Source organism: Eulemur rufifrons, chromosome 14 (assembly GCF_041146395.1).
Source record: "Eulemur rufifrons isolate Redbay chromosome 14, OSU_ERuf_1, whole genome shotgun sequence".
NCBI lineage: Eukaryota > Metazoa > Chordata > Mammalia > Primates > Lemuridae > Eulemur > Eulemur rufifrons.
Window position 1 is genome coordinate 719,150 of NC_090996.1, and position 12,102 is coordinate 731,251.

General features: G+C 47.7%; 1 protein-coding gene across 1 annotated transcript; it reads left to right on the plus strand.

The window, feature by feature from the left end:
- The first annotated feature begins 6,822 nt into the window (after positions 1-6,822).
- On the plus strand, positions 6,823-8,352 carry C14H16orf54 (chromosome 14 C16orf54 homolog). Its single transcript, XM_069486628.1, has 2 exons — positions 6,823-6,908; positions 7,537-8,352. Exon 2 carries the CDS (start codon positions 7,537-7,539, stop codon positions 8,209-8,211), a length of 675 nt encoding a protein of 224 aa, XP_069342729.1. The 5' UTR covers positions 6,823-6,908; the 3' UTR covers positions 8,212-8,352.
- Positions 8,353-12,102: the final 3,750 nt, after the last annotated feature.

Consider the following 12,102-nt stretch of genomic DNA (forward strand, 5'->3'; position numbering starts at 1 on the left):
ATTCGCATCTCCAGGGTTCAGCTCGTGGGGTATCAGGTGTGTCTTGCCGCACAGGCTTTGCAGGTCGTGCATCATTGCCTTCCGCTCCCCTTTCTCCCCTTAGAAAGGTGTATCTTTTGCTTGACTGAAGTGGTAATTCTCCCCTTCCACCTTTTCATCAACTTTTATAACTGTTTTTCTTGAAGTCTAACTCTGATGCTGAAATGTTTATCTTGAAGGCCTAGAAAAGCAATGTTTTCCTCCAGTATAACTTGATTCTGTACTCTTGGCTTTTCTTGATGTGTATGAATTATTCCATGTAACTGGGAAACTTCCTATGCTGCTCAGGGTACTAGTTTTCTTGTTTACATTCCCCTATGATATGGTGTACACTTATAAGGCTGGACACATTCTTTGAATGTCTGATTAAATTCAGGTATCTTTTTCATCAGGTTTGACTTCCAAGTTATCTAAACGGGCTTCCCATAAAGAGAAGAGATCACACTGCAGGAGGGGTTTTTTGTTTGTTTGTTTGGTTGGTTGGTTGGTTTGTTTTATTAGAGATGGGGTCTCACTTTGCTACCCAGGTTGGAGTGCAGTGGCTATTCACATGTACAAACATAGGGCACTCACTACATCCTCAAATTCCTGGGCTTAAGAGATCCTCCTGCCTCAGCCTTACAGGCTGTGTCACCATATCTGGCTTGCAGGAGGTTTTTCTTTACCTTTTTGGTTAACTGGCCTGAAAACAAAGAGTTTATGTTTCATCAAGATAATTTCCTGTGTTGTCTTTATTAGGTTTCTGATTACTTAGGAAAACTAAGCTTCAAAAGGGGTAAGGTTTTTATATCCATATAATGTTCTGTATTGCCTTTGAAGTCTTTTGATTATAACTCTGGTTAAACAATTGACATTATTTTACAGTGATCTGTGATTCTGTTTTGATCCAAGTGTTTTGAACCTTTTGACATCTTTGGCAGGCTGCCCCAGGATCAAAATCCTAAATTATGTCTTTTTGACCTAGAATTAACTTGGCATTTTCCAGTTGGGCCCTGGAGAGCCACAAAGAATATACTTCTCGTCTTGCAGAGATTTTTTTTTTTTTTTCATTAGAGATAGGGTCTCACTCTGTCGCCCAGGCTGGAGTGCAGTGGCAGGATCATAGCTCACTGCAGGCTTGATCTCCTGGGCTCAAGTGATCCTCCCACCTTAGCCTCCCAAGTACGTAGGACTATAGGCGCACACCATCATGCTGGGCTAATTTTTCTTATTTATTTATTTATTTGTAGAAACAGGGTCTCACTGTGTTGCCCCAGCTGGTCTTGAGAGATATTAAATGATTGGGCTTATTTGGTAAATTGTATGGGAGACATTGTCAAATGATAAGTGACACTAGATCTTCTTTCAGTTACATTTAAGTATGTTAATAACATAAACGTTTCAAAAATTGGCTGGGCATGGTGTCTCATGCCTATAATCCTAGCACTCTGGGAGACCGAGGTGGGAGGATTGCTTGAGGTTAGGAGTTCAAGGCTAGCCTGAGCAAGAGCGAGACCCTGTCTCTATGAAAAATAGAAAAAAACTAGCCAGGCGTGGTAGCACCCACATATAGTCCCAGCTACTCGGGAGGCTGAGGCAGGAGGATAGCTTGAGCCCAGGAGTTTGAGGTTGCTGTGAGCTAGGCTGACGGCACGGCACTCTTGCCTGGGCGACAGAGCAAGACTCTTGTCACAAAAAGAAAGTTTCAAAAATTATTTAAGTTCATAGAAATATAATAGATTAGTCATAATTTTGGATGTTATGTTAAACCTTTTCTAAAGTTATATTTGTATGGCTAGGTTATTGATATGAATATCCTAATGATTATATAAAATTTATAAAAAGTCTGATGATCCTGATGTGATGCAGTCATGATTCTGGTTGATATCTTAACATGCTGCACATAATAGAAATAAAATTTCCTTGTCAATCATGAACTTTCACCAGATTTTTAACCATGGATATTGGTTAAAATATCAATATCCATATTTTTGTCATCCACAGCTATCTATTTGAATTCTTCTCTAAAATAATTTGCAATCAGCTATAGTCCAAAATTGCTTTTCATGGAAAAGACTCTACGTAATAAGTGCTCTTGAACACAGATATTCTGACAACATTAAGACCCAAATAAAAATTTAGACTACATAAAAATTTTCAGAACTCTACTAAAAAAACTGATGGGTTCATAAAACTGCTAATAAAGATCAAACAAAACAAAAAACTAATTGTGTGAAATTGAGTAATTGATGAAGATAATGTTTTTATGGCTTTTAATTAAAACATTGTTGGTTCTTTACTTAAATGTTTTATTTTCCAGATTTAAGAAGACTCTTGTCTTAAGCTATCTATAGTTTACAATCATTTGGTAAAGTATACTTTTGTAAACAAAGATGGAAGCATTTGCTTTTTCTCCTTACTTGATTCCTCCAAAATTTGGAAACTATTCATGAGCATTCTTATTATTTATGACAATAAAATTATTTACATAAGTTCAACAAAAATCAGCTCTCTCTTTATAAGCAGGCTACAATTAGAAACATTGGTTGCATTACCAGAGCTTTGACTGAAATATCATATTGAGAATGTGGGTGACATTCCTGGCTTCAAGAGTTCCCAACCTTACAGTGAGTGAGTAAAAACCATCATTTCTTGGCAGGCCCAGAAACCTTAAGAGTGTAAGTAAAATCTAAAGTCTGCCTTGGTTTGGCTTCCTAGTCTCAAAAGGTTTCTAAATTTGAGATTCCCGTGTGATCAATGCAGAGAGAAAAAGGTCCGTTTCTAAAGACTGTGATGCGCCTGTTGCTGGATTGTAGCCCTGTGCGCTGTTTTCAAGTTCTTGTTCCCTACCTGTAGACCGGACTGGATCCTAAATTCTCCTTATTTCCTACAACTCTCCAAGTAAAAACAAAAACTTCTGTTTCTGTAGCCCTATAAGCTGAAACTAGATGAATTTTCAGAAGCAAGCCTTGTGTCTGCTGTCTGAGCCACACAAGTTTACCAAACCACTGGATGCTGGGACCAGAGACATCCAAACTGCACACCTGGAGGAGAAGTTGACATTTTCATGCCATAGACAGCTTTTCCCAAGATGTCAGAAGAAGATCCCATATCATAACGACTCTCTTACCGCACTTAATGCTACCTTTTTTACTTGGCAGGATAATGATGTAATTGAAATTTCACAATCAGTAGCTTCTGCTGGTAACTTAAGAGAACCTAACCTAAGGAATCCTTTTAGTCTCCATTGCTTTAATAAGAAAATGTCTGTGCTATTGCTAATACTACATGCTTTACCTGGTTGTATTCCTCTGGAAAAGCTGAGACCCGTGCACACAAAATAAGAGAACGGTACACATGGACTGGGCACCGTGGCTCACTCCTGTAATCCTAGCACTTTGGGAGGCCAATGCAGGAGGACTGCTTGAGCCCAGGAATTCGAGACCAGCGTGGGCAATGGTGAGACCGTGTCTCTACAAACAATTAAAAAACAAAACAAAACAAAAAACAGGCCACACGGTTATAAAGGTCTCACCTAATTCCCAATGGTCATTTAATTTATTCAACTCGTTGGGTTTTGTTTTTTTTTTTTGAGACAGAGTCTCGCTCTGTCACCCAGGCTAGAGTACTGTGGCGTCAGCCTAGCTCACAGCAACCTCAAACTCCCAGCCTCAAGCGATCCTCCTGCCTCAGCCTCCCGAGTAGCTGGGACTACAGGCATGTGCCACCATGCCCAGCTAATTTTTTTTCTATATATATTTTTGGCTGTCCAGATCATTTCTTTCTATTTTTAGTAGAGACGGGGTCTCGCTCTTGCTCAGGCTAGTCTTGAACTCCTGACCTCGAGCTATCCTCCCGCCTCTGCCTCCCAGAGTGCTAGGATTACAGGCATGAGCCACCATGCCCAGTCAACTGGTTGTCTTTAAGCCTAGGTTCATGGTTCAAAACCGTTATGCAAACTGGAATTGTCATATTACTATTCATTTTACTTTGTATCCCCTTTTTAAGCTTTTTATTTGTAATTTGTTAAATTTTTTGCAGAAGTACAATTCCTAACAAAAGAATGCTGGCCCAATACATTGAGGTGATAGCAAAAGGCAAGGAACAGACAAACTGAACTTAATAATGAACTCCAGGTAGACTTAGCCTGAGAGCTGCTCCCTTCAAACCTCCCTTATTGCTCAAATGTGGCCAAGAGGGTTTGACACTGATTCCTAGTTGCCAAACACTCCTCCATCCTTGGGATGAGACCAGCGACTGGAACAGGTCCATCCTGGCATCAAGGGACATCAAAACCTAACTATAGGATGATTGATCAGTAATGGTTTCAGTGAAAGATCTTGATTAAAAGGGGATATGATCAGAATCAAAATGGAGTCACTAGTGTTAAAAAAACAAAGAGAAAACCTGACAAGCAGAGCCTGGGAAGGCCACGAAGAGAGGCTTCTCATGCCTGGTAACAAAACTATCACGAAAAACTCTGCAAAAACCACAACCTTGCACAAATGTCATTGCAACCTTACACACACAAAAAAAATACTTCTGCAAAGACATCTCCCCATTAATGGCCTGTCCAACCTCAGACTGTTGTCACCCTCTTATTGGTCTTTGTAGCCAAGGATAATTATTTCAAAACAATTATATAATCCCCCTCATTTTTTTCCTTTAAAAGCCTTTGTCTTCTTTTACATCTCTGAATATGCACATAGTACACTATGGCAGGCACATTCCTATCACATTGCTCTATTCCCAAATAAACATCATCTTCCTTTAAAGAGCCTCTTTCTGCTTGTTATTTAGGTTAACATATTAATCCCCCTCCCCCCAGCCCCTGGCAACCACCCTTCTACTTTCTGTCTCTATGAATTTGACTACTTTAGGTACCTCATGCAAATGGAATCACATAATATTTGTTCTTTTATGACTGGCTTATTTCACTTAGCATGTTTTCAAGGTTCATCCACATTGTAGCAGGTATTAGAATTTTCTTCCCTTTTTTTTTTTAGATAAGAGACGGGGTCTGGCTCTTGCTCAGACTGGTCTTGAACTCCTGACCTTGAGCGATCCTCCCGCCTCAGCCTCCCAGAGTGCTAGGATTACAAGCGTGAGCCACCGCGACCAGCCAAGAATTTTCTTCCTTTTTAAAGTTGAATAATATTCCAGTGTGTTTGTGTGTGTGTGTGTGTGTGTGTGTGTGTACATTTTGTCTATCCATTCATATACCAATGGATGTTTGTGTTGCTTCCACTTTTTTGGCTATTGTGAATAGTGTTACTGTGACCATTAGTGTATAAATATCTGTTCAAGTTCCTGCTTTCAATTCTTTTGTGTATATGTGTAGAAGTGGTAGAAGTGGAATTGCTGGATCATCTTTATGTTTCATTTTTTGAGGGAACAGTTAAACCTTTTAAAGCTTCTGTTTTAAGCAAAGAAAGCTAAGAATCAAAACAGCCAGTTTGATAACCTTAGTCACAGAAAACCCATATCTGATCTTTCCGGTTTTTAAGAATGTTTACTCTTCTAGAGGTTTTTTTTTTTTTGTTTTGTTTTTTTTTAATTGAGACAGGGTCTTGCTCTGTTGCCTGGGCTGGAGTGCAGTGGCAACATCACAGCTCATTGCAGCCTTGAACTCCTGGGCTCAAGTGATCCTCCTGCTTTAGCTTCTCAAGTAGCTGGGACTACAGGCACGCACCTCCAGGCTGGGCTAATTTTTTTTTAATTTTTTTGTAGAAATGGGGTCTCACTGTGTTGCCCAGGCTGGTCTTAAACTCCTGGGCTCAAGCAATTATCCTTCTGCCTCGGCCTCCCAAAGTGCTGGGATTGTAACCAGCCTAGAGGGATTTTTTTTCCCCCTAAAGAAAGATAATTAAAAGAGGACATACATAATTTTCAGGTTTTACTTATTTATTTGGATTTTAAAAAATAAAACATTTTTTGATTGTAGTAAAATATACATAACATAAAACCATCTAAACCATTTTTAAGTGTATACTTCAGCGGTATTAAGTTAAGGTTTTATTTCTAAGGCTTGTAGTCTCATTAAATTCTAACGCTAAGGCTCAGAGTTCTGGCACTCTCCACTCCCCCCTGCCGGGCTGCACCCTGTGCTCCTCCTGGCCCCTTCCTCCAAACCACCAGGACAGAGCGGTCTGAGTCAGGCTGCTCTTGTGACCGTCTTTTGTAAGACACTAACGTTTCAACATATTTTTGTAGCCTATCACATTAAATAGTTGTCATTTTGCAAAACAATATTTTAACACCTATTAAGGGCTGTGTTGTGTGCCGGGAGTTTGCCAGACCAAGTATTTATAGCCATGCTCCACCCCCCACTGTCACAGGCACACACACACACACACACACACACATAGGTTGTGTGACTTTGGGCATGTCACCTCCCTTCCTTAGACTTACTTTTGTCATCTGTCAATGCGAGAGTCAAACTAGACAATCTCTGAAAGGCTCCTGGACTCCAGACCCTGAGGGCGCTCCAGCACACTCTGCCCCAGGCTCCTCCAACCCAACCGCAGGACCAGGAGACAGGAACAGAGGTGGCAGATGTTTGGGGTCTTGGAAACATTCGCCCTGGGGCTGGGGCCTAGCTGTGGGGTGAGACCGAGCGCCACAGTCACTGCCCATTCCGGCCCCGCCTTACCCCAGGAAACGCCTCCTCACCGCAGAGACCACATCCCCTGGGTTGCCTTGAAAACAAACACTCCAAGGGGCAGGGGAGTTGGGGTGCAGTTGCCCGGCAACAGGTGGTGCCCTCTTTTCCGCCCACACAGAGGCCAGGCCTCTCGGCGCCTTTCAGCTGCCTGTCCTGCGTCCTCCCGGCCTGCGCAGGGGAGAGCAGCTCTGGGAAGAAGAGGAGCCGGGGACTGACCCCAGGTGAGGTGAGGCCCCTGTAGGTGGGAGTCTGGGGACAGAGAGAGGTGGGCAAAAACAAAGGGGCTAGAGGGGCTAGAGACCAGGCATGCTGGAGAGCTGGGCACAGGTGCCGAGGTGGCGCCTGAGACCTGGCCAGCAGCAGATCTGCAGAGCCTAGGAGACCAAGATCAAGTCCGAGGAGAGGGGTGGGAGGCAAAGGAGCCTCCAGGGGCCAGCGAGGGGCTGGCATCGGGCACACAGCAGGGAGGAGGCTGGAGGGTAGCGTCTCATTGCCTCACCCACCACTTCCTCTCCAGGCCGAGCAAGACCTCCAAGCCGGGACAGAAGCCCTTAGGGCGCTTAACTTCTTGTCTGAGGCACCCTGGGGTCTGGGAGGGAACTGGGCTTCTGGAAAGGGCTGGCGGGCTGGCCAGGGTAGGCTCTGCGGATCTCTGGCCACGCCTGGCCTCTCCTGCCCCTCCTGGGTCCCCTTTGGTCCTGAGTCCCCTTTGCTCCTGTCCCCCAAGCCTGATACAGAGTCCCGTTAGCCCTTGGCTTTCACGCGTGCTTTTGGACCCTTGCCGCCTCCTTCCCTCGTCTGCATCGCGTCCCCTCTCCCTCACTGGCCTCCTCTCCCCGCCCCGTGTCTCCCAGATGCCTGCGACCCCGGAGCAGCCGCTTGGGCACGCGGAGGGCCCCCCAGCGTCGGAAGCGGCCCCGTGGCCCCCACTGCCCTGTGGGCCCTGCGTCCCCATCATGCTGGGCCTGGCCTCGCTGGCCGCGCTCTTCGTGGTGACCACGGCCGTGCTGGCAGAGCGCCTGTTCCGCCGCGCGCTGCGCCCGGAGCCCGGCCGCGGCGCGCCCACGCTGGTCTGGCGGCCCGGAGGGGAGCTGTGGATCGAGCCCACGGGCACCCCGCGGGAGCGCTCCGAGGACTGGTACAGCGCCGCCGTGCCCCTGCTGACCGACCGGGCCCTGGACCCCCCCACCCCCGGCGGCACCCTGGAGGCCCGAGCCACCGCCCCGCCGGCCCCCTCTGCCCCACACTCCGCCCCCAGCTCCCTGGGCCCCCAGACCCCTCCCGAGGTCCCAGCGCGCAGCACCTTCTGGGGCCCCCAGCCCTGGGAGGGGAGGCCCCCCGCCGCGGGCCTGGTGCGCTGGGCGGAGCCCGAGCAGAGGCTGGAGCCCCCCGTGCAGTTTGGGAGCCCCCCGCCCCGGAGGCTACGGCCTGGAAGCCCTGAGCCCGACTGGGGCCTCCAGCCTCGGGTCACCCTGGAGCAGATCTCGGCTTTCTGGAGGCGTGAAGGCCGCACCAGCGTGGGGTTCTGAATCCCCGGGGCCTGGAAGACTGGCCTCCAGAGACCCCTGGGGAAGGGCCTGCGCGGAGGGACTGTGAGACCCACGGCTCCAGCATCTGGGCCTGTGCTGGGGCTGTCCCAAGGAGGAAGGCCCTCTTTTAAGTCTGGGTTTCAATTCCCCTGGGTGCGAGCCGAGCCGCGCGGGCTGCGTGTGCGCAGAGCCCCGGTGCAGGGCGCTCAGCGCTGCCTCTGCTCGGCTGCCGGGCTGGGGCTCAGAGAACGGGAGGCCGGGCTGACTCTGGGCCAGCAGCCTCCAAGATCGCATCCGGATTAAGAACTGAAGGTACCAGACAAGCAGGAAACAGCATCAACCCAGCCACTTCCGCCTTCCTACAGTGTCTACCTAAGATACTAAGATCAGTCTTGCAAATGCTCTGGTGTGGCGATGACAAGTGTCAGTCTGTGTTAGCAGGACCTGGCAGGACTGCAGCTTCCCGGAGCCACAGATCTTACCCCTCCTCAGCCACTCGCACCCCCACCCTCAGGTCCTCCAGGAAAATACACAAAGAGAAGACAACCAGCCAAAGGAGCACTTTATTACATACGAACTGTGGCTTTGACCCCCAAGTGGCAACTAGGAACGTGCGGAGCCAAGCTGGAGCAGCCTCTCTTGCCTGGACTGGGGACCTAGGGTCAGAGAAGACCCACAGGCTCCTCTGCCCATCCTCTTGTTAATGGGAAAAAAAGCCAAGTAATTTTAAAGAGATTTACTCTGAGCCAAATTTGAGGACCATGACCCAGAGCCACGCCCAAGAAGCCTTGAGCAAGTGGACTCGCTGTGGCTGGGTTACAGTTTGGTTTTATACATTTCAGGGAGACAAGGGTTACAGGTAAAGTCATCAGTCAATATGCGGCAGGCCTACATTGGTTTGGCCCGAAAAGGTGGGCCATCTCGAAGGGGGGTGGTACTTACAGGTTATAGGTGGGTTTAAAGATTCTTTGGCTTGTAATTGGTTAAAGACATGAAGCCGTGTCTAAAGCCTTGGAATGTTTCAACACAGTTGCTGTTTATCAGAGATGAGCCACCGGACATAGATTTGTTGTGTAAATTGAGGACCTGCAGGTGTGTCTTATAAACCCTCAGGCCTGTCAATGGGTTACAAAGAATGTCCCCACGAAGGGAGGGGGGCATGATGAGGCATGTCTGACCTCCCTCCTCCTGGCAGGCAATTTAATTTTAGGATGTTCTTTTGGCCACGAGGGGGTCCATTCAGTCAGCCGGTAGGGGGATGAGCCTTAAATTTTCATTCACACTCTATAGCTGCACACGTCTCAGCCCTCCCAGTCTTACCACTCCATGGCCAGGAGAGCCGGGGCCAAGGAGGCCTGAGTTTGATCCGGTGTGGAAAGGAGCATTGTCCCAGAGCAAGGCAGCTCCCACAGTGCAGCCTCCAGCCATCTTCCCTCCCAGCTTGCTGGAGTGGTCCAGAGAGACAGATTTGCAACAAGACAGATTTACTTATAGGAATGGGAGCCGTGGCTCATGCCTATAACCCCAGCACTTTGGGAGGCTGAGGTGGGAGGATTGCTTGAGACCAAGAGTTTGAGACTAGCCTGGGCAACATAATGAGACCCTGTCTCTACAAAAAATTTAAAAAGTATCCAGGTGTGGTGGCACATGCCTGTAGTCCTAACTACTTGGGAGGCTGAAGTGAGAGGATCCCCTGGGGCCAGGAGGCCAAGGTATGGTGAGCTATGATTGCACCATTGCACTACAGCCTGAGCAACAGAGAAAGACTTACTTAAAATGCTCCACCTCATAGAAATGGAGCCCCAAATGCCTTTAGCCCTATTTCCAGTTTGAATTAGCTGACCTCCCCTTTAGGAGAGGGGCCGGGGTGGGGAAAGCCAATGGAGTTTCCATTTCCTAGGGGTCTGATTGCCCAAACTTCAGCCATGAATATTAGGATTTTTGCCCTATCAGTTTACCACCTGTACTATAATTTACTTTATATTTTTCTTTAAATTGGTTCACTATTCACTTAATAAACATATTTTAAAAGGAATTTTTTGTATTACTTCTGTAAATGGAAAACCAGTATCACTTGCCATAAATAGAAGGTAGAATATGAAAATAAATACAAGGTAAACAACACTGCTAAGTTTTAAGTATTGTTCCCTGCCAGAGGCATTGATTCAAAACTCTTCTTTTTGTTAAAAGGGGATGGATGGGTCAGCAATTCAGAAAAGTGTTAGACATTCTAGCACCAAACTGAGACCTTCCCCTGGAGGTGCTGAGGAAGAGAGAGCCCTGCACGGGGGACAGTGATCCTGTGTTGTTTACTGCTGGCCAGGAACCTCCCAAGTTCACCGGCACACAGGGAACCCTCCGCTCTTCCTGCTTAGGAGGGCTGAGGAGCACTTGGAGCCTCCCCTCCCTTCCCTTGGCTGCTGGCAATTGAAGGAGCAGCCAGGAATGAGAAGCCCCCAGGCAGAGGGATCAGCCCAGCCCAGCCTCTCCCCACAGGTGTACCCATCCAGCCTGAGTGCTGAGCACCTTCTCTGAGCCGGGCGCTGGGTGGGGGACCTGGTCCTGCCATCAGGGAGCTCACAGTCTCTCTAGTGGCAGGCGTTGGGGAATGGAGGCAGGCGTGAGGTAAGACATGGACACAAAACTGAAACCAGGTAGAGATCAAGACGCCCGGCCCATCTGTGTCACTCGGGAGCTGGGTAATTATGTCACTTCTCGTTGTCACCCTCAGCTGCCAAGACGGGGTTGTGGGGACTCATGTGAGTGAGCAGTCCACCAGGGAATCAAGAGAGATGCGGGTCAATGCCCCCATGCCGAGTGCTTAGGAGAGGCAGTCCAGCATGGAAGGGACACGCGGGGACAAGACCTCTGGCTCTCCATCTGGCTCTGTTACCCACTCATTTGGAGACTTCAGAAAAGTGATTTTTGTGTTACTGGGCCTCATGTTCTTTTCTCTGTGCAACAAGAGAACTAAAAGTTGAATAAGATGCTCTGTTGGGACTTTTTTAGCTTTTGACATTTGAGGACGCTATACGGTGAAAGACAGATGTACGGATGGCCCTCTGCCCTCAGACGGTTCACTGAAAAATCAACTCAAAATAAGCAGATTGATAAGAGAAAATCTTACTTATTTTAACATACATGTCATTTATTTTAACGTACTGTTTTATGAGCCCCATCAATGGGTGTGTGGGTGGATGGGTGGGAGAATGGGATGGGTGTGTGGGTGGATGGGTGGGAGAATGGGATGGGTGTGTGGGTGGATGGGTGGGAGAATGGGATGGGTGTGTGGGTGGATGGGTGGGAGAATGGGATGGGTGTGTGGGTGGATGGGTGGGAGAATGGGATGGGTGTGTGGGTGGATGGGTGGGAGAATGGGATGGGTGTGTGGGTGGATGGGTGGGAGAATGGGATGGGTGTGTGGGTGGATGGGCGGGAGAATGGGATGGGTGTGTGGGTGGATGGGCGGGAGAATGGGATGGGTGTGTGGGTGGATGGGTGGGAGAATGGGATGGGTGTGTGGGTGGATGGGTGGGAGAATGGGATGGGTGTGTGGAGGGGTGAATAGGCAGATAAATAAATTTGTGGATACCTGGATGGACATGGACGCCTGTGAACCTCCTGAGGCAGAGTCCAGCTTGCTGTCCCAGAGTCGTCTTTGTATGTCCAGACCCAGACCATGTCTTAAAACATAGTAGGAACCCAATGAAAGGGAAACAAATGAGCAAGTGGATGGATTAATAGATTCATTAGCTTTATCCTTTCTTCTTTCTCTTTATTTTAAACATTTCCCTCTCATTTTTAACACCATCTTATTCCTTTCTTATCCTGACTCCTTCTTTTATGAATAGGTATTTAAAATATACTTGCTGTATGGTCTTTTGCCCAATA

Excerpts from the sequence above, each read along its gene's own strand:
- C14H16orf54 (XM_069486628.1), top strand. The coding sequence starts at position 7,537 with ATGCCTGCGACCCCGGAGCAGCCGCTTGGGCACGCGGAGGGCCCCCCA.